Source organism: Ambystoma mexicanum, chromosome 10 (assembly GCF_040938575.1).
Source record: "Ambystoma mexicanum isolate Mex_15411 chromosome 10, UKY_AmexF1_1, whole genome shotgun sequence".
NCBI classification, from domain to species: domain Eukaryota; kingdom Metazoa; phylum Chordata; class Amphibia; order Caudata; family Ambystomatidae; genus Ambystoma; species Ambystoma mexicanum.
In genome coordinates, this window is record NC_090932.1 from 452,791,165 (window position 1) to 452,813,477 (window position 22,313).

General features: G+C 45.2%; 1 protein-coding gene across 1 annotated transcript; it reads right to left on the reverse strand.

Annotated features, from left to right (window-relative positions):
• Window positions 1–1,520: 1,520 nt before the first annotated feature.
• MSL2 (MSL complex subunit 2) lies at window positions 1,521–19,114 on the reverse strand. The gene is made up of 2 exons (XM_069618018.1): window positions 18,222–19,114; window positions 1,521–5,715 (listed from the first exon to the last, which is right to left on the reverse strand). Exons 1-2 carry the CDS (start codon window positions 18,361–18,363, stop codon window positions 4,118–4,120), a joined length of 1,740 nt encoding a protein of 579 aa, XP_069474119.1. The 5' UTR covers window positions 18,364–19,114; the 3' UTR covers window positions 1,521–4,117.
• Window positions 19,115–22,313: the final 3,199 nt, after the last annotated feature.

The following is a 22,313-nucleotide window of genomic DNA, read 5'->3' on the forward strand; positions in this document are numbered from 1 at the left end:
GCTTAGCCAGGTGTAGTGCTTCACTACCGCAGCCCCACCAATAACAGCATGCAGTTTCAGCTGCACAAAACGCATTTTATAGGACGAGCATGGAGTTGAATTTCCTTCCTGAAGGATCTTTTGGAAGGCCGGCTGTATGGAACCCAATTTCTGTTACTACGGAATCCAGCTCATCCCACTGTGCAGTGCTGTACCGTACCATCAGTGCCATAGCATTAGCATTATGGACACTTTGGAATAGAAGTGGACATCTTCAAAAGTGAGCACTGCTACTCGTCCAGGCAGTAGTAACCATCAAAAAGTTTGGTGTTGAATTGCCCATAAAGTATATGGGGATAGAAAGGAGACAGCTACTGGGCTTAAAAGTGCCTGAACGCCAGACACTTTCCTCTGCGTTATCAATTGGAAGGTTTAATCACACATCCTGTGTATCCTAGGGAACTTCTAAGTATACTCGGATAAAATGTAAACAAGGGTTCTCCATGCCAGGTCTGAGAAATGAATGCAGCCTTGAAAACCAAAAGGGATAGTATTTTGAGGCTATTGAGGACTAGCAGTGTTTCCCCCCACTCTCTCGACTGTACAGCTGGTCAGCAGCTGTTCAAGGTGTCGAAATTGTGACTCCTTCCCCGACACTGAAAGCTGTAGCGATTTTTTTAGGACCAAAAGGTGGTGAGGGGAAACAAAAAAAAAAACAAAAAAAAAATCAGTCTTGTTCGCTACACCACATAAAAATGCGACCAAGCAATAGCAGATCATTGTCTCGTGAGGATGGCTCGGGCAACGTGCTCACCTTCGAAACAAGACAACACGAAGCAACACAGGTTCGATCCCCGGGTCCGAAACCTCTGGGTATCAAGCGCGTTATAAATACACAATGAAGACATATTCCTGTAACAGCCCCGGGTTGTGTGAGCTTTAAAAATGCAAATAAATAAAAATTAAAAATAAACCCAAGGCCACTGACACATGCGGATCATGGTGCCTGTGCACGTAGGAACAGTGTCAGAAACACCCCTTTTAGATTCTGAGAAAAGGGAACACTGAGCCAACCACTAGATGGCGGCCTAAATGTTGCCACGTGTGGGGTTAAACTGCATGCACTGGGACTAAGATTTAGAAAATCTTTACCACTGATTCTTAAACTACTTATGTGTCGTTTGGTTAGGACTGGAAAACATGGAATAAACCCAATCAGGAAGCTTGTCACACACCAAGCTTAATTGAAAATCGCAGGTTGAGCGATTTCGATCGAAGGGTACACATACACTGGTATAGCTGGCCAATGATAGCGAGCAGTAAGATTGCCACCTTGTGGTCACCGACAGCAAGTTCCAATAGAGCCATCTGTACATTAATACATAAAACTGTTAGTCTGGTACAGTTCTATTTAGGATGTCTTCAAAACGGAGAGGCTAGGGTGCAAGTAATAGGCAATGTTACCATTCTAATGACTTAAAAAGTAACTGAAACGACAAAAACAGATGTGTTGCCAAATAAAAGACCAGAAAACATGCAAGCATTTTCCACCATTTACTCTTATTATCAAAAATAGTTTTCAATTCTTCTTGCAAAAACGGAAAAGGGGCATGGGGAAAGTACAGACTAAACATACATCACATTGTTATTTTTCCTATGGCTTTAACCCTCCCTCCCACAATAACAAAATAAAAACTACCCGACCACATTCACAGGAAATGACACCAGGATATACTACAGAACAGAAGGTGGTGCCATCCCAACTGTATTGTTCCACCAGCAATGTTTAGATTTAACCGAGTAACCATCAGTTTCCATGCTGTGTGCTAAATTAAAAAAAATTATCTGACGTTTGTGTTTACGGCTCTAGGGAATGAGGAAAGCAGTCCAACAACACAGGGCTGTACAAATGATTTGACTTGTGCACAAAGATGATGCTAAACGTGCTGTGAATACGAACTTCTGAAAACATAGCAATGGTAGTACAATAAAAGTGTCATGTAGCGCAATTGTCATGCACCAGTAAACGACCCCAAATGTGTGTCACGCAAATGTGTTGAGTGCCTAGAAAACTAAACCACTCATTCGAATTGCTGGCTCCTTAGGGCAGTAAACGTGTAAGAAAATACATTTATTGATGCATCCTGAGCTAAAGCAAACGACACAGGAATGAACTTAATTGGATATCCATGTGCATATTTAGTCAGGAGGATACATTTTGCATTGTTGGGAAGTAATTAATAAGCATGTTCAACCAGCATCAGATCTCAGCTGCAGGGCCCAAGACATTTTACAAATTGTTGGGAACAGCTATTGCATAGGGCCAATAACATTTCTGCCAAGAACCACGTACATTACTTTACCATATACCAATCATAAAGAAGGCGCACCTGGACAGTTTAAAATGTGTAAAAGGTTTGCAGCCTCAAACCAGCAGCACTAAGGTGCATTTTAAACCTAAAGCAACTATGTTCAACCAACACGATATTGATCTGAATTGCAGGTAGTCCACTGAACAGTATATTAAACCATGTCATATGAGATGCAATCTCATTCTCCAAGGCAGCCTTCACATTCGTTTGCTCATGTAGCATTTCCCCCCAGCACACAATAAAAATGTGTTAATACATGTGAAGTGAATGGTTTGAGAAAAATGTTACACTGGCAGTCAAAAGGCCCGCTTCCAAAAGCTGTAATAGACAAAGGTTTAAATAATACTTCGGATAAATGCTTGCCCTTAGTGTCTGGTCATGAAACGTACACGCAAAGAAGCCCAATGCACGTTTCTTTAGAAGCTCCCTTAAGATCAGGCCAAAGAAACACAGCATTACATTTCTGCCTGTGTACAATACACTAGGTGCCCGGGAAAGATGGTCTACAACTAGTGTCTACATTTTAAACATGTAGAAGTTGCGATACGTACAAGACATTTGGGTGGTCCTTACCAACAGTTGCAACCAATCACTTTTAGTCGAGGACACCAGTAAAGGACCAATGGCGTGGGAAGTCCCAATCCAATTCAAAAGTACTTGCAATACACATGGTATACTGGCTTCCGGAAAAAAAAAAGTGTAGAGATGTTTAAAATAGAATTATGTGGGTGTCAGAGTGGCTGGTGACGTTTCTGCCTACTGAAAGTACAAGTCATCAGGGTTCCTGTTAAGTGAAAGTGGGTTGGGGGCGGGTGGCATGATAGGCAGATCCTGTACTTACTGTTCAGACAAGCATGCTCTCCGTTTGCACAAACTGGAGAACTTAAAAGCTTGGAGGTGTAGACGATTGTAGGTTCCATGGCCCAGTTAAAAATGCTTTACATATGTAGCCAAGGTTCAAATGTATTACCCAATAGTATGCATGTTGATGGTGGTTCACAATATGCCAACCAACATTTCCATTAAGGTTCTGAGCAGAAATAAAAATTAAGAAAATTGCGTATCCTATTAAAAACTGTATTATGCACAAGCATGACCGAGGTTCGGGATGTGACGAAATATTTTACTTGCCAAAAATAGGTTTAATAGTTTTATCAGTACTTAAAGTGAGACCCCAGTGGTAGGTACATCAGTAGAAAAGTATATAACCTGGCTTCTTCGTGGTAGCAGGTCTTGTGGGTCACAAAACACCAAGTTGCCTGGTTTGTTTTATTTGAAATTTGTGTTAGCATGTGGAAAAAATAAATAAAAAACAAATAGGATCTATTCACTAGAGATTGTTCTGCCGATTCGAGTTTTACTTGCCACAACAAAAACAACCTGGCTGGCCATACCCAATCTTTATCACCGCCACTGGAGGCCCACTTTAAACCAATTTCACCAAAAAGGCAGAAGGGAAAAATTTTTAAAAAAAAATAAAAAAATAAAATAAAAAGGGTGTGTACAAAGAAATAGGAACATACAGTTTAAGGATTACCTCTGTTACCAGCAAACTATTCCCCCAACACTAACACATAACTTAGCAATGAACACACTTGATACAAGTGATCTATAAAGCAAGAGCTCTGGCAAGTTAACAAATAATGAAACCATAGCTGCCATAAAACTTGTAGCTACTTCCCTAAACCCCACCACCCCTCCCCCTCTAGCCATCCCAGCATGTCGGGTAGGAGGGGATGAGGGGAAAGGAAAATAGGACAACTAGTTCAACAGTCATATCTCATATCTATAGCTTCATCCAGACTCTTCTCATCGTGCGCAGTGGCAGCCAAAAACGTTGCTACTGGTGATCCTGCGGTTACATTAAGGACACCAGAACTAGTGCTGGCAGTGCGCACGGCAATGCTGGTCACGTTAATGCCGAGTGTAAGCCTGGTCTGCTCCAGAGCCTTTTCAGGCACAGCAAAAGCCTCCAGCTTCTTTTCACCATTTGCCATGTACGAGTTTTGGCATCCACGGCATATGCAGTCCAAGCAAGCTTTACGATTAGAGTAGCAAGGGCAGCGCTGTCCACGGCAGGTAAGAACACTTGGATTTTGAGTGGCTCGACCACACTTGCAACCTTTTTTTTCCTGGGGCTTTTTGTACACAGTTTTGGTTGGGCTCCCTGGCATCATGTTATTGCAAATGGGAATCTTAATTTTGAGTTTCTCTTTTGTCTTCAACAGACCCGGTTTAGATTTAGGATGAGATTTCTTAGACAAATGATCTTGATTTTTCTTCATGCTTTTAGATAGAAATAAAGTTTTGCCTATTTTGGGTGTGGATCCACCATTAGGTACAGTCATAGGCTGCAAAGATATTTTTTCCTGCTTTACCATCACAGGAGCTGGGGCGCCCAGTGTTGGACCACACAAAATTGTTGAAATGGGCAGAGGTTGAACTTTTTCACTATCACTTTCAGAGCGTGACCGCTTTCGGTTCAACTTGGCTATCTTGGGGGTGGCAGCTGTGTAAGAAATTCCATGCGGGGAAGTATGGGAGACGGACATAAAAAGGCTGTGGTGGCCAAGGGTATGGGAAGAGAGGTCAGAAAACGGCCTGCTGGAAACTTCAGTTTCCAAACTATGATGCAATTCGGAATCGCACACATCCGTATTAGAAACAGATTCCAAACTTCGAAGTACCTCCTCCACACTAAGCAGCAGAGAATCACCAGGTTTTATGTCATCATCAAAAGCACAAATGTCCATATCATCTGTGCAAAGGTCACTTGCAGAGACTGCGTCACATACACTAGGCATGCCAGAAAGATCTTCCGTCTTTAGGTCATCTCCGGTACTACTACATACATCAATGGTATTCGAATTGTCAGGAGAAGGAACAGTTACTGACAGCCCATCCACTGAAAGCCCATTGCAGTTGGGCAAACCGTTAACAGAACAATCAATTTCCAAATTGTGGCTGATGTCTGGCAATTGAGAAGAACTTGCTTCAGATTCACTTGTAAGTTCGGATGTAGAAGGGAGCGGGGAATGTGACAAGCACATGGCCAAAGTGGCCTCTTCAGATTTTTCAGTCTCCTCACAAAGAAGGGAGCCATCCCTCAACAGTGCCAAAAGATCTGCAGAGCTGTCCACTGCATCCAATATGTCCTGTGCCAAAGGAGTCTGAGTAATGTACTCGCACAGCTTTTTATAGCAGCTCACTAGTATGCTCAACTGTTTGTTTTCTTCAAACTGATCATAGTCTTTGCACCAGCTGCATGAAGGTTTCATCATCATCTTCTTTCCTTTACAGGTCTTACAAACATAATGTTGACACGTTGAGTTGATTGGCGCAATAGGATCTTGTAGCAAGTTTCCTAAAAGTAAACATAAACAAGTTAGTAACATTATGAAAAGGATTATTAAAATGCATTGCTGCTTTATAAGGCTGGGGTTAAAAGAGTTGAGGTAGCGGGAGAAAGTAGAATTATGCTTTTAAATTTAAAAATAAAAGAAGACTACTCGGTAAACTGACCAAGACAAGAAGCGTCCTTAAAAAATGGGTCAAAACAAGACAAAAACGTTTCAAAGACAACAGAGTAACGATGTATGGAGTGACAATGACACGTTCTACAGGAATCATGCGACTGCATTTAATAAACGATTTGCGATGTGCCCAGTTTCAGTCAGGACAACAACTCCATGAAGAAAGTAAATCCAACTACCACGCGGCTGTCACAAAGCCCTTCTTACAGTTTCAGGTTTAAGATTCTCAAAAGGAGAGCCATTTCTCAGCTAAAAACGTAATTTTTCCCCCCCCTTCATTCTGGAAAAGGCCACATTGGTCCAAGGCAGGTAAGAGTAGTCAAACAAGGTCTGGCTTGCATGCCGGCACTTTGTATGCTCGTCCCATTTTGTATTTATTGAATTTTATATAGCGCTTTTAGCCAAAGCACTTCAAACAACAAGAAATACATTACATGAATCATAAAGCAGAGAATATACAGAACAATTTACCATGAAACCCCAGCCCCCACCCCCATTGAAAATGGGGATGGGGGCTGGTGTTGCAGCCCCACCCCCATTGAAAATGGGGGTGCAAGACTGCAAATGAAAGCGAACCACTTGGCTTAACGGGAGGCAGCTTGAAGTCGAGTTGTTTGCATTACTCTACGCCTAGTTTTATTATCCTTAGACGATCATTTGATCTACATGCAGTTCCTGCAATACATTTCAAGTGCTTAGAAACAAACTGAATAATGGAAATAATTGCATGGATTTAAAATCGAGAGACGTTAATTTGCTGCAAAATTAACAAATACATTTACAGATTACGGTGGCATTCCCTGGGAGGGCGCTTGTACTAATACACAAAAAGAACAAGGGGTGAGTCAGTTGATGAGGGTGTTAAATTGAGATTAATATTGTGCACCTATTGTGATTTACTAAAACCTATGGGGGGGTGGGGTGGCGTGCGTCAAACTAAACTGCAAAAAAATATAAAATTACATGAAACTGGATTAAGTGGTGTTGGTTAGGGAGGGAGATTGGTCATAAGAGTGGCACAAGCTTTTTCTCTAGCAATAGCAGGAAGGTGAAGTTAAAGGCCAAACTGAAGAGATCCAGTCAGGCTGGCTTTGATAATGGGCAGCAAATGCCAATGGAGCAGGGCGAGTAGGAAGAGCCGAAGTGAGAGGAGACACAATATATGTAACAGTGAAGTCCAGTGCAGAAGAAAAACAGTGGAAACGAGTGTGAACATACTGTCAGGAGGTACTGCAGAGCAATGCAATTGACAGCTTTGTAGATTAGGAGATGGAACTTGAAAAGGGAGAGGTTGTGCACAGTGAGCCAACCATAATGGCATTGACCAGTAGAAGAGAGGCAGGATCTGGGTAGGCTGTAGAGTGCAGGTAGCAAAGTTGAGAACTTTGTATGGAAGGGGGGGGGGTAGAGAAAAAGGACACGGTGTAGTCTAGTTCGATGAGCACAAAGGTTTAAGTTTAATGGTTTCGTAAACATACTCTTGTTGGTCAGTCTTTGGAAGTCCATATGAAATCTGCTTTGTAGGAGACCATGAACTAAATGGTTATTCAGATGACAAACCCCTCACCATTCATGAGACCCAACCTTTAACTTGTACTATAGCCTGGCTCCCACTAGGCTCATGTTAAGCAGGTGTACTGTACCCAGTCGTTCGTTCCTTCTCATTCTACTCTTCATTGAGGATGCAGGAGCAAAACAAAAAATTAAAATTCAAAGGATGAAAACAGGACTGAAAAGTTTAACCCACCAGACGCTTCTCTAGTTGAGAGATCCAACGTCTGCTCAACTGCCTCAAAGTTACATATCGACACTTGGAAATCCCACACTGATCATTGGCAAAGTGAACCTACAAACTCGGTTCAGAAACTAGTGCAGGCTAACCAATTTACACCTGCTTTGAGAACTGGAGAATATTTTTTTCCAAAGTGCAAGCTCTCAGCATGAAGTAACAAAAAGCAAAACATCATGAGGCTTCAGCTGAACGGAAATTATAAAACTACACCTTAATTATGCGATATGGTTAGCAAGGAGGATTGGCAGCTAACAGAGCATGCAGAAAAGTAACACACGTGCTGGTTTTCTTCGCCCATAGACTCAAAGAGGTGACGGGAGGGTTAAACGCCACCCTGGAAAATTGGTTCTGGGTTGATTGCTCAATTAAATCAATACAGGAAAATTGAGAAAAAAGAAATGCAGTCAGGTGGACGTTCAAGTAGTGGGGCCTAAGATGAAAACCGAGGTGGCTGCAGAAAGGAGGTTGACAACCGCAAAGGAATTTTGCAGGACTGAATCAGGGAAAAGACCAACATATGTACGTGTTAAACCACTACCATTAATACATTGTTTGAGAGGGTTATTAAAACCTAGACGCAGGGAGGAGTGGAGCTGGAGAGTTACCAGCCCTCAAAATTTGGAATCGCCACTGGCTAGTGACTTTTTATGCCTGGCTAATAGGTTGCAACTTGACATGTTGACCCCAGGGTACACATTCAATTTAACCCAGTATGGGACATTAAACATAATCCTACCATGCAGCAAGTTGTACAATTTGCAAGTTATGCGTTGCATAAAACTTGGGCCGAGTTATCAGTATCGGTTTTGTTGCTATTTCCTGGAATACCTCTCCCAAGTTTGTGCCAAACTTGGTTTTTCACCACATCCGCAAAAGATGCCCCCATACCCAAGTTTCTGCCTGCATGCAACCAGCATAAAATTAGAAGCCTACCAAAAAAATATAAAAAAGTGTGGTGCCAGTCACACCAGTGGACCTGTACAGAACAAAGGAGGAGTACTGTTCTTGGTCGCATGATATAAAACCACAGTATCAGAAGATTGATAACTGTATAGTCGGGTACCAGGTGGCCCGACACAATCCATGAGGTCTGCAACCTGCAGCTCTCGAGAGGTTTGACAAAGACTCCCATAGTCCCTCACTATTGGCTATACAGGGTAGGGCTGATGGTAGCTGAAGTCCAAAACCTTTCGAGAGCTTAAGGTTGCAGACCCGCTGTCTGCTGGGTATATATAATGCAGAAAAGAGCAAGTGTTCTGAGTGCTATGTATAGTCCTACAGATAAGGGGTGTATCAACCACTTTTGGTCTATAAAAATAGGCAAATAATACCAACAACAGGAAACAAACACGTCTCCATTGTATTTTATTTATATAGCGCACTGTGATGCTGGAAATGCATTGGGAGGACAAGGCCTCCCGGTCCTTGTCCTGTAGTCCTTTTTCATTTGTGTTCTGTATTGTTTTCTGCCCAGGAGTCCATATGGGACTCCTGGCAGTGCAGCTTTTCCTGCTTTGGGTTTGGTGGACAGACCCATGGGGTACCCTTATGGCACCCATGGGTGGGGGTGCAACCCTGTGCACCTGGTGTATGTTTTTTGGGCACCTGTGTGTGGTCCACAGAGCAGGGTATGGGCTGGTGGCAGGTCCATGCTGAATTTGAAAGGTGCTCCGAGTATCCTCCATTTTGGGATAACTAGGCCCTGCCATTGGAATCAGTCGATTTCCCCGATAGGAAACAAGATGACCCCTGTGGCCTCTTGCTTTCGATTACCCGTTACAGTGTTTTCCCAAAGTCCTGGGAAGCCCCGACTCGGTCCCTTCCCCGACTGGCTGTTGGGTGGAAGTTCCCTATATGGTGTTGTTGTGAAGTCCAGGCCAGACTGGCTGGAGCCTACCCAGTGACTGTATGTTGTGGGTACACCCTTTGGGTGGGACCTGGGTGAATGGAGTGTGACCAATGTGCACTTCTTGTTGTGGATGTCTGGTGTTTGACACAATTACAGACAGCCCTGCCCAAAACTGGTATGAATGCAGTGTGGAGTGTTGAACAGCTGGGTACTTATCCCCATACACAACTTGTTGTGAGTGTCTGGAGAGAAGTGAATGGCCTGAATGCACAATGCACCCAATTGGCAGGCTGCCTGCATGAATGCCCTTCTGACCGATTGGTTGCCCGAGTGTGACCCAGCAGAATGAATGGGAGATCAACTAGTATATCTGGGGGCCTCTCACTGCTATATGTTCAGAAGCTGAAGAGAAACTGCAATTGAAACTGAAGCTTAACCTTGAAGCCCTGCTGGAAGAGAAGAATTGCGGTTGCCCTTCTTCATCAATCTGAAAAATGCTGCGTCTCCAAGGACTGACCCAGAGAGGACCTGGTAAGGCGCCCTCTTCCCGAGCTACAAAGGACCATCGGGCACCAGCTGATCTTTGCCAAACCTCCCTGGTAGACGGACCTACGCCAGGCTGCCGACGGACACCGCCGCAGAATCACAAGAAGCACCCGGACACTGTTGTCCACCACAGTCTAGGACCACCGTCGCCAACTGGAGCCGCCATGCTCCCGTTGCCTAAGAATTTTGGATTCACTGACACGCTCGTCCGCACCGCCGCCCGCCTTATCCCACCAGAGACAGCCAGGCCGTTGATGCACTGAGGAGCATCCGCTAGTGGGTTTCCCGCCACCCAAAGACGCTGACAATTTGATGCCCTTACTGGGCCACACAGTTCAGGACGGTCCTGAACTATCGACATCTAGGTGCCCCGTACGCCTCATGCAGGACGTCTACGCTCTGTCGCCGATGAGCACTGCTAGGAACGAAGCTGCCACTTCACTGCCGTAGTTTACCCTGTTCATTGCCAGACGGTCGACAACCCGTGGCTCCTGCCCTTGCACTCAAGAAGGGCTGTCGATTTCCTGACGAGGAACTCGACAACACCAGGTACTTTGGGGTTGCTGAACTATTGGAAAGACTCTTGTGAACAATATGGACTGAGCTTGTGATATATATTTACTACAGGTTGCCCAGGTTTGGGGGGGGGGGAATATATCCACACAGAGCTGCGTCTATGTAGCAATACCAGTATTCTGCCTATTGCTCCGACCAACTGCTTTCCTCTTATATCTACTGTTGGTTTCCTTTACAACTGATGTGACATTTAACTGTACAGTTGATGCACTTTAATGAGATCTAATAGTAAGAGTGGTACCACGTAGAACTGTATATTTGCCATTGTAGATAATGGAGTACAAAGTGAGTTATGAAATTGTACAGAACCTTGAAAATTATATAAAGACTGTTTTAACTAATACAGTGTGTGGACATCACTTTGTAGGGGCTTGGGACTAGACTGTACTTGCATCACCTCCCAAGAAGCTAGGCCTTGATTGCTCGACCACGTACCAATAAAATCTTGGCTGGGGTCCTCTGTGCCTCTCTACCATATAGAGCGCAGAAGTACAGACACCCCCCTCCAGTCTTTACACGCACCAAGTCCTGAGGAAACTGGGCACATTTCTTGGGGACAGATAGATGTGTAAACATACAGCTACATGAGTAAAAACAAGATTACAGGCGAGGATGGTAAACAAAGTGCATAGCGCGTATTTACATAGGAAGCATAGAGCACAGAAGTATTTTCAAGGAGTGCATGGGGTACGAGAGTATCTATAGAAAGATTGAGGGTTAATTTTCATTCTGAATGATCCAAGATTTGGCCCCAGTGCAGAATTTATGAGTGGAGGCTTCAAGCCTGATGTTATGTGGTAATGTGTCCCAAATTTTGGCTGCGAGTACTGGGAAGCTTCTACCTTCTGCTTTTTCCAGTTTGTACCTTGGTACAGTAAGAAAGAAGGAGTGGGAGGATCTGGTTTGTCTGACTGAAGTGTTGAGTTTGAATTTGTCAGATAGGTATTTAGGTGCTTGGTTGTGTATACATTTATGTACAACGGAGAGACTTGAATTTAATTCTTTGGTTGATAGAGAGCCAGTGGACATTACGTCTCAGATCTGAGATGTGTAGTTTTCTGGGGAAGCTGGTGGCAGCTCCAGGCGCATTGTTTTGAAATAGTTTGTGTAGATTGTTGGTGCCGAAGTATAGTGCATTGCTTTAGACAAATTTGGTAAGTACCAGAGCTCTGGCCAAGGTGATACAGTTTTCTGTCGTCAGGAAAGTTCTGCAGGCGTTAATGAGCTTGCATGTGTAGGCCATAGCAGATGTGGTGTTGATTTGTTTTCCAAATGAGAGGGTGGCATCAATGTACATACCTAATGTTTTGACGGCTTTAGACACTTTGATGTCATTGCCGTCAATATTAAAAAGGACTTGAATTTGTTGTCCAGTTTAAGTCTGGCTTGAGTTCCCACTAGAAGTTCAGTCTTGTTGTCATTGAGTCCGAGACTGTGATGTGCCATCCAGGCTTGGATGATAAGGTAGATAACATTGAGTCGTTGTGAGTGAGTTGTGGTTGCCTGTGATGTGTATGAGAATTTGTGTGTCGTCGGCGTAGTTAGTGTAGGATATGCCCAGTTGGTCGAGTTTGTCAAAGAGTGGTTTGGTGAATATGTTATAGAGTGTGGGGGAGACATGAGCCTTGTGGGACTCCGCATGTGACAGTCATGGGGGTGCGGAGGCTGAAAGTGCAAACACTCTGGTTGTTCCGTCGTTGAGAAATGATTGGACCCAGGTGATGGTGTCGTTGGAAAGGTGTTTGCAGAGAGTTTTGTAGTCGACTTGGTCAAACCCTGCTGATAAATCTAGTAAGAGGGAGGGCAAGGTTGCCCGAGTCCTTGATGTTCTCAATTTGGGTTATAGGATCTATCAGTAGTGCATGTAGTAACTGCGGAAACAGGAAGAAACTGCTAAATAAACCAGCAACTTTAAGTGCATGAATAACTAGGTGCAATAACATTTGTTTTCCAGTTAAAACATTTTTACTTGCTTATATATGGCCACAAAAAAAAAATCCCTTTTTTTTTTAAAGGCGTAAAATACGATTTCAAATCTTATCTGGAGGTTAGAAGTAGTGCTGAAAATTGCCAATTCTACTTCGAGACCTGAACATAGTACAGATTATGCCAAGAATCACAGTAGTCACAAGGCCAATATAGTACAATGTGATGTGAATGCAACCTTACTACTGAATAAATAAAATTGGTGTACATATTTAAAACATATCAGTCACATCAGTTCATCACATGCAATTTGTGAAACCATCACCTGTCCTAATGTGAAAAAAAAAAACTTCAAAAATGATGCTATTTTGCTAAAAACTCTACGACTGGTTTACAAGGCTTAAACCTGGGGTAACATCTTGTATAGGGAAAGTTATGTGGGGCATTCCTCAACTTTCTGTTGTAGCGTTGCATTCATCTATTCTTTTTTACAATAGCAAAATGTTTTAGTATTCAGACGCACTTTTCTTTAAGCAAACTTCAGTTGCGGCTCTCCACGCCAGCCATTTAAGGCTAAGGAACTCAAACCTCAGCAAGAGTCCTCACGAAAGAAGAGATCACTGGTGCTGCATCAGGACTGCATCCAACCCGCTGCTCCTCGAGGAACTCCAAGCAGTTCGCTGACAACTCATCAACACAGCCATCAATACAGCCATGGTCTCCTACTATCAAGACACCATAACAGAAGCTAACCAAAGCAGATCCCCTTCAAAGCGGTCAAGCACTGAGTCAACTAGCTACTCGCCCCTGCCATACAACACTCCATAAAAAAATCCACCACCATCAATCCCTTCATCAACAAAATCAGCAAGATTCGCCAGTTTTGCATCCACAGACCCACCTCACATCCATCCTCGAGAAATCTACACACCCTGGACAACATTCAAGATGCACTCAATAGAGGATCCACAGGAAACACTGGCCGGCCCCAAAGCCACATGTCCACAGATGACATCCTCAAGACCCACCCCTACCTGCAGATCAACAGCTCCCTAACTCAAGGCACCTTCCCATAGACCCTAAAAACAAGACAAATCCGCCCTCTAATAAAAAAAAAACACCTTGGACCCCGACAATCTAAGTAACTATCGCACCATCACTCATCTTCCCTTCCTAGGTAAAATCATTGAGAAAGTGGTAGCCGCACAACTGCAGCAACACAACACCAACAATCTCCTTCAAACCTACCGATCCGGGTTCAAGCCCAGATGCAGCACAGAGACAGCAGTCATACAGGTGGCCGACAACGCCATTGATGACAGCCACCCCTACCTCCTAGTTCTACTCGACCGAAGTAGACCACAGGCACTTACAGATAACCTGCATTGACGCGTGGGGATCAGCAACCTTGTCCTATGCTGGTTCAAGTGCTACCTCACCAACCGTCAGCAGTTAGTTCAGATGGACTACTCTAGATCGCCAATGCTACCAGTCACCTGTGGAGTCCTGCGGGGTTCCAGCCTCTCCCCGGTGATCTGTGGGGTGCATTTAAAGGCCCCAAACAGAAGTCCCTTTCACATGAACAGCAGCCATTTAAACACTGCAACAAAAACGGCCTGGCTTTTTCTTCTTGTTCATGTAAAATTAAAGAACCACGGAGAAAGAGGCCTACCTGTCATTATCAAGAGACCAGCAGCAAAATTCACCGAAGGAGGAATCAAAGAATCCAACGACATGGAAAACAGGATTTTTAAACATTAAAAGCAAAAACAATTGGTTTTATATTCTGTATGGGACGTCGCCTATGGTTTCCGTTTGTAATATTTTAAAAAGGTAGGTAATGTCTGAAAGCACCCGTTTACCCCTATAACGTATAGAAGCCCTGGTGGTTCAATGTCAGGTCGTTTCATAGGTGCTAAGTATGCACACGTACAACACTGCCTGTACTTTGTGTTTGTTTCTTTTACAGGGGAGGGAGGGAGGGAGGGGGGGGGGGGGGGGTGTGTGTGTATATATATATATATATATATATATATATATATATATATATATATATATATAGACAGGGGGGGAGAAATACTACCCTTGAACATAAATGATAACGCATGCGTGTTAACCACATTTGTTAAGCGTAATGTAGGGGTGCTCGTGTTGTAATCCGCTGAAAATTGAAAGTCAACAGACAGGAGACTTCTAGATAAAAAAGGAGGTATTATAATTAGTAAACAAGGGGCGTGAGGTGTTCAAGTTGCAAGCTACTAGCCAGGCAAACAAGGTTAACTTGTCCGTTAATTCTTACTCACCAAGAATGAAGCGCCAATGGCTAGTGCACATTTTAAAAGATATGCACTTTATGTTTAAGTTTGCTTTGTCTTCTGATATTCATGGGAGGATTGTGGAGCTCATAACAGCGGGGGTGATGTCCCCAAGCATCATAAAAAGGATGTATTGTAAAGATTTGCAAAAACGGGATAGAAACCTGTATGTAGAATATTCAAAAACGACGAGCACTAACCCCAAAAAGTAACTGCGAGAATTTCTATTATATCAATCTACCACAGGGTGCCAAGGGCAGTTCATATTTGTATACCATGTTAGTAATTTTTTTGAAGAGTCCAAACAAATTAGAGAACTGTAATTGCGAAAGATACCGTTTTTCAAAGCAATCTTGAAAATTGGTAACAGTTGTGTAAAAGCGGGAGTATCAAACTGTCTATATTTTTTGGACTACAACCACCACGAGTCCTCACCAATAATTATACTGGCTAAGACCGATGGGAGTTGTAGTCTGCAGACCCATGTGCTAAAGAGCTCTACCGGCTACCTGGACACAAGGGATCGGCCATGTATATTTTCAGAATACATATGGCATAACAAAAATACGAATTACAAGGAAATAAGCATAACAAAGGAGATAAACAGCTGTGTATTCAAATCAATAAATACTTTCCATATTACTGGGAAGGTGGCCCAAAAATATTCAAAGCTACTGCCCCCAATGGTAGTAACCAGCCAAGAAATAAGCTACATCGTCTTGTGCAAAATACGGTGACATATTTCCTGAAAGTTTATTATAATTTTGAGATGTAACTCGACACTTTTCTGCGTTCACTTAGCTCAGTTGTGTTCAAACTTTTTGTCCTAACCCGCCCCGCCTCTTTGGGCAGGCCGGTCCGCTCCCAAATGCGCCAGATGAACTTTTGCGCACCGTCACTGCACCCTACTCCCAGTACAGAGCCTGGGCTCTCCCCACCCTGCTCCCACCACATCCCAGTGCTCCCGCCCATCCTGCTCCAGCCACAGTCCCATATCATTCATACACATCCATACACGTATTTAAATAAAAATAAATCAGCATAAACGTACCTTCTGCAGGGGCCTGCGTGTGGTTGCTAAAATGCCCCGCTCCAGGTTGCTCTGCCTGTATGTGCGAGGAGGCACAGGAGCACCCCCTCGCACATACATACATGCAGTGCCCCAGCCAGCATTTACAATGAGCTATGCAAGTTTTTTTTTATTTATTTTTTTACATTTCATGCTGGCTTCTCACGCCCTGCCTGGGGCGCCCCCCACAGTTTGAAGACCTCTGATTATCTTAATGGCCGTTTGTGTTGACCTCGTTAAAACGAAGACAAGATGCTGACGAGAGCCACGGTATCCGGCTTGACACTGGCAGCCAAAGCGCCAGGACTGTATTCAGAAAACCGGGAGAAACACTGCACAAATGGCAAGTGGCCCTCTTGGAAAGGGGAGTTATTCGTATTGTCCCGTTAGGTTACCAATACTGACTGACTCACATATCTTATTGTTTAACTGACCGGTTCCCTTTTGAATGGTGCAAGCTACGGAATGAAAGTTGTAGAGTTATAATTCTTTCAGAGCTTGCCACCATTACTTTCTGGGGTGATGTTCCTTGATTGGAAAGGGCATAGCAGCCCCTTACAGCACACTTGTCTCTTCTTTGCAGGGAACTACTAGGCCTTTTTTTTTAGATGCTGCAGCGTGCTGTAACGTAAAATGCTTGTAAGCAGTAAGCTCAAACTGTTTAAAAGGCCAAATAATACACAAAGTATTAAATATCTATTCTTCGCTGGTTTGAGTAATATCGCATTTTACGGCGGTACTCAGAAGCGGGATGATTACAACAAAAAGCGTTAGGCTATACAAAAAAAAGGGTTTGTATTACACATTCTGTCAATTACTTTGTGGAAGGTCTTTTGTGAACAAAAACACACAAAGTGGAACTGCTGTTCATCTGCCGTAGGAAACAATCGAATTTGCATTCTCTGTCAGGCAAATCCCCTAACGTGTAACTAAAGAACGGAGCCAAGTTGTATTTAAAATGCTCCGCCCGCTGCGTTGAAAAGGCACAGAGGCATTATTGACTAGCCTGACCACCGTTTATTTCGGGGAGCGATGTTCGCAGAAAATTATAATACGAGTTGTTCCAACTTGCTTTTCTTTGTGACAGCCACGTTAGATCGAAGGTGCGAGTTATGGGGAACAGGAAACAAAATGCACATCCATCAGAAAGGTCAGTGGCCACCGCTACTGTGGAAATGGCAAGGAAAGTTGTAGGAGAGAGTTCCTGCGTGGTAGCGCCCGCGCGAGTCAACTACCGGGGCAGCGCTGCACGACAGTTACCAGGGCAACCAAACGTGCAGCCAGTGAGGAAAGGCAGCACTAGTGCACGGATTTAAAAGTCAGGGCAGCTGACAAGACGCGGGCTACCTGCTCGGGTTAACAAGGACCGACACAACTAACCCACAAGTCCACACACGGACACCTCCGAAAGTCAGAACCGCGGTTTTGGGGTAATTTAAGTTGACTGTTACCATGTGGACTAAAAAGTGTCAGAAGAATAGCATTTATCGAAGTTTTTGGCAAATAAAAACGCCAATAGAAGTTTTCCAAAGGAGCCTTAAAATACGTGACAGTTTAATAGATACTACAGCAATACTGTACTAACGCCACATACCGCCCCACCAACATCAGGCTAAGATTGGAGACTATAATATTAGCAAAACACATATTCCCTTCTCGGACATGGGATACAGCCACTAAAAGGGGAGGATTTCAAGTATTCTATTAAATGCACAGAATAAGTAGATATATATATATATATATATATATATTCGTGCTAAGCCTCACTGGACGACTACAAAGAACCGTGTTTTTCTGTGCCACATGGACTGAGGGTTAGGCGAAAGCACATACCGTCACATATGACCTCTACACTGTTGACGAGATTATGATAGCTATTCAATAGTGACTAATCATGTGCTTTTAAAATAGGAGCCGATACTTGCCGTCAAGCAAAGCTTTCGTTGATTCACAAATTCGTCAGCTTTCAGACCACGAATAAATTAGTCAGCTTTCAGCGTTTTACATAAAGATTTAGTTTAACACAAGAAAATCCAAAAACAGGGATACATATGATCGAGCTAACTGCTAACACCCACCGGCAGTCTGCTCCTGCACACAATCACCATGCACACGCCTCCAATATAGACTGAGCACAGGCGGCTGCAGGCAGCGCCTGGTCACATGATGCTTTTCAGAGGCCGGGCAGTAGGCGCCACGGCTCCCCGTGATCCTTGTGCAGGATGTAAATAAAAGGGATGTTAGCTGGGGGTTTAGATTCTTACCACACACGCAGCAGGCCAGAGACTGGCGGAAGAAGGGCAGCATTTTGTTGATGTCGGAGAAAGACTGCGGGTCCCCGGGCTGGTAGTGGAGCACCAGGCGGCTCGCAGAAATGTAGAGAGCAGTGGCATTCACCGGGTTCATTGCAGACGCCGCGGCACTTAAGAGTCCAAGGGGAAAATAAGTTCAGCGTCCGGCGGTACAGTGTGCCGGGCCCAGAGGGCAGCCCGGTCGGCGGCTCCCCATGTACGGACAGGTTGGGGCTCAGCGCCCCCGAGGGGGCGGGTATGCGCGGGCCCCGGCCATGACTGTTCTCATGCATCCATAGAGCGAACCCTCCGGAGGAGGTCGCTATTGGAGCGCATAGGCACCGGCTTAGCCCCGCATTCTGGGCAAGAGACTGACAAAGGGGCCCAGCAGGAGCCACCGAGCCTCCCCCCCACGACCCCGGCCTCTGGTGTCAGACGCCCATCACAAGGAACCTCGCTGAATAACAATCCGCAGATATTTTTCCCGCCTCCTCGTTCTGGGCTACAACCGTTGGCCTGGGCGGAAAGATCCGCACTCTCCGTCTTTCCCGCTTCTTTCCTCTCCGCTCCTGGGTGGGGTGTTGGGCTGTACGCCGTAAGTAAAATGCCTCCGCCAAGGGGTATTCTTTTTCACCCTCCGGCACACGGGGGTGGGGGTCGGTCACGCGTTTACGCCGTCCAGAGAGAACGGTTATCTTTCTTACAGAGCAACCGGAGGAAAAAAAACTGAAAACAGTTCCGTGCGATGAAAAGGGGCGTAACCACGCAACACCGGTCCACCCCCTCTTAGAACTACCGTCAAACCCCCCCCCAGTACACTCCCCTCCGCGCAAGGCCTGCGCACTAAAAATTTAGCGGGGTGCTGAAAAGCGCATGCGCGCCGCGGACGCTGATCGCGTAACGTTTTGCGTGCGTTCCACATCTCGCTATGAACCTTAGCCTCGCCCAGTTCTCTGTTTGCGAATAAGGTTGGTGGGTAAAAGAGGAAAGCCTTTACGTGGGTGTGATTAGTGCGTTGAATTGCGTAGAGACAACCTCACACTCCCTGTGAGAGTTGTTTGATCTCGCGGTAAATCGATGTTTTTTCTTCCTACCCCGCCCCCTGGTGCTGCTGTTTATTTACATGTATCAATATTCCCAGGGCTAGTGAGGACCGTCGTCATCTGCCCCGAGTTGAGTTGGTCAATTTGATACAAGCTGAAATAATCGGCATGTTTAGAAACTGTGAAATGTGACTGATTTAAAATTCTCTAATGATTTAAAATGTATACTATTTTCCCAGAATGCTAATGCGCATGAATACCACATTGAGGAGTACACTAGGTACACGCACTTAGCCAAGGAATAAGGTAAAACTGTCAAATTACTTATGTAACCTGTAAAGATCATGGGTTCTGCTAAAGATGACTCTGACATCTTCTGATGTACCAGTTACTTCTTTAATTAAGTTCTTGTACATTATATCAAGTACATCAAGTCAGGTATGCTTAGGGCAAAATGCACCATCATCATCTCTCAGGGGTCTGTCTACATCTCCAATCATGACTCACAGAACACATACATACATCAACATTCTCTCAGGCTGCATTCTCTGTCACTCACTCTAACATTAAAAGCATGGAACTCAGGGTCCAGGGAAAGCTTAGTCACTACATAGCTTCCCCCTTAATAACATTTACCAGCAAAAGATACACACTGGCAAACACACCATCCAATGCGCGTACATCTGCATGCATCTCTTACCTCAAAACAGAAACACTCTACACACTCGCCAAAACCCTAAGAGCGTCCTCAATGCCTCTCCCATTTTCTACATAGTTAAGAAGATACACCATCAACATTAACAAAGATACCCTTCTAAACTCCACCAAAACTTCAGGCATACCAGCCCCTCTACACAACTACTGATCTCACAGCGCCAACATCATATCATTTACTCGGCTCCCTCACATCCACTACATACGCACAACTCACTGGCTGCACACTCCACATATTCCTTAAACAAGGCTGGGTATTCCGAATACCCGGATAACCAACGCCCATACTCAGTGTCACTATCCCACATGTGCCTGTGTTAAAAGAACACCTTCTACACCACATCTCATCCTACAGTGAGCTCTTCAATACACCACTCACCGCAACATACAACTCTACTCATCAACCACAGAACATAAGTCAACAATTATATTCACTGGGGGCGTGGCTTGCAAGCCATGTAGAAGGACATGATCTCGCTACTGCTCCTGCTGATCCGACTGATTTGGGGAAAAAACCTGCATGATTATGGACCCTATAGCCACCGGTGACAAAGAAATGCGTGTGTGAAGCCCCAGAGCACAAGAAGATACATCGTGACACTGTGCGGTCTGCGTGGACACTGCTGGAAATACTGCAGAGGATAGCGGAGGAACGAAAGAGGCAGGGAGAAAATGGCGGCCATCTGCAGACAAAGGGACGGGATTCGCAATGCTTGAATCCGACTCCGACGGATCACTTGTCCTGTTGCACCAGCACTGCGGCATGCTTCATGACGCGGGCACCTTTGTCGGGGGCCGGGCTGAGGTGAAAGTACGATTCCACCCATGTGTGTGACCGGCGAGGACTGGCGCGGTATGCCCGACGGGGGGCACGGAAAGCCTCCAGCCGATAAGAAGAACCGCATGCGTGTCCTGCAGTGAGTGCACCAGCTGGGACTTGCTGTCGTGCTTTATCGGGAACACAGCTGATTCATAAGTGAAGCCGAGCCTGGCACTGCGTCGCTGCAACATTTGTAGCAAAGGACAAGGCGGAAGAGCCTAATGTGCGGGCTCGGGGTAACAAACGAAAGAAACAAGCTAAGGTGGTACATTGTATCATGGACCAGCTGACTCAGGCGGAGCAGAGACACAGTCTGAGGCCCGACACGCGGCTGGGGGAGCTGGCCCGCAGAGGAATGGGACACTGAAACATGGCACAGCACACAGTGGTTGGCAGTTCACGATGACGGGCACCCGCCGTGTATGAAGGGCCCCTGCCCAGATAATGAAGAAACGGCACCACAAACCTGCTAGATGCACATACCACATAGGGGACACCACCCGGTCTGGATGAACTGCCTGCCCACCGCAAGGGCAAGGAATGAAATGATCAAACAATGTGATAAAGGGCCCACTGCAGCCCAATAGAGAGAGAGTGGCCACGTCAATCAGAGGCAGTGGAGGTGGCTGCCTCTATGCAAACAAGAAACGCTGATGGGCAGTGTGAGGCCTCCAGCAGAAAGTAGTGTACAACAGTTGCTGAATGACACTGGGAAGTGTGACAGGGCACAAGAGGCACTAATCGCACACTGCAGACAAGACTATATATGAACTGGCACTCCTTCACACAACCTACCACCCCACCATTAGAGGAGGACAGTAACAGACATGAGGGCACCAAGGTGAGGAAGCACTTGGAAGCAACACCACACTGTGTAAAGAAGCGACCCTGTATCGTAAGACCACAAGAGAGGTCACCACACAAGGCCTGACAAACGGCCACCAGAAGCACGGTTAAGGAGCTGGGGGTGGGAGGTACGCTTATAAAATTAAGCTGGAGCAGAGCCACATTCGCCATACGGGAAGAAAGCACACCCATGAGCTGATCATAATATCCGACACATGCGGAGGAGACCCTTATCAGCAAGGTCGGGGTGGGCCAAAAGCAAACATTATGTCCAAGGTGAGCAAAACCAAAGGCAAACAGTCAACACTAGAAGAACGCGCCAAGGCGTCCTCCACACCGGAAGGAGCAAAACCGAAAAAACAAGACACGCAAGGGAAGGGGCCCTCAACACGGGACGACCACTGTGTTCTGGAGGCTATTGCTGAGCTAAAGACATCATGGGCGAACAGGATGGACACGTTCATCGCGGAACTGAAAGCATCCCTAGAGCACAAAATAGACGTAGTCTGCGTGGACGTGAATCTCCTGCGGCAGGATGTCAGGAAGCTGACTGAACGCACCGGGATACTGGAAAAGGGAGTGGAAGCCAACACACATACCAGTTCAGACAACTCCACGGAAGTCGCAGTACTCCGAGAACAG

Excerpts from the sequence above, each read along its gene's own strand:
- MSL2 (XM_069618018.1), bottom strand. The coding sequence starts at position 18,363 with ATGAACCCGGTGAATGCCACTGCTCTCTACATTTCTGCGAGCCGCCTG. Across the intron at positions 5,716-18,221 it reads TCTGGCCTGCTGCGTGTGTG|GAAACTTGCTACAAGATCCT; the intron begins GTAAGAATCTAA and ends GTTTACTTTTAG.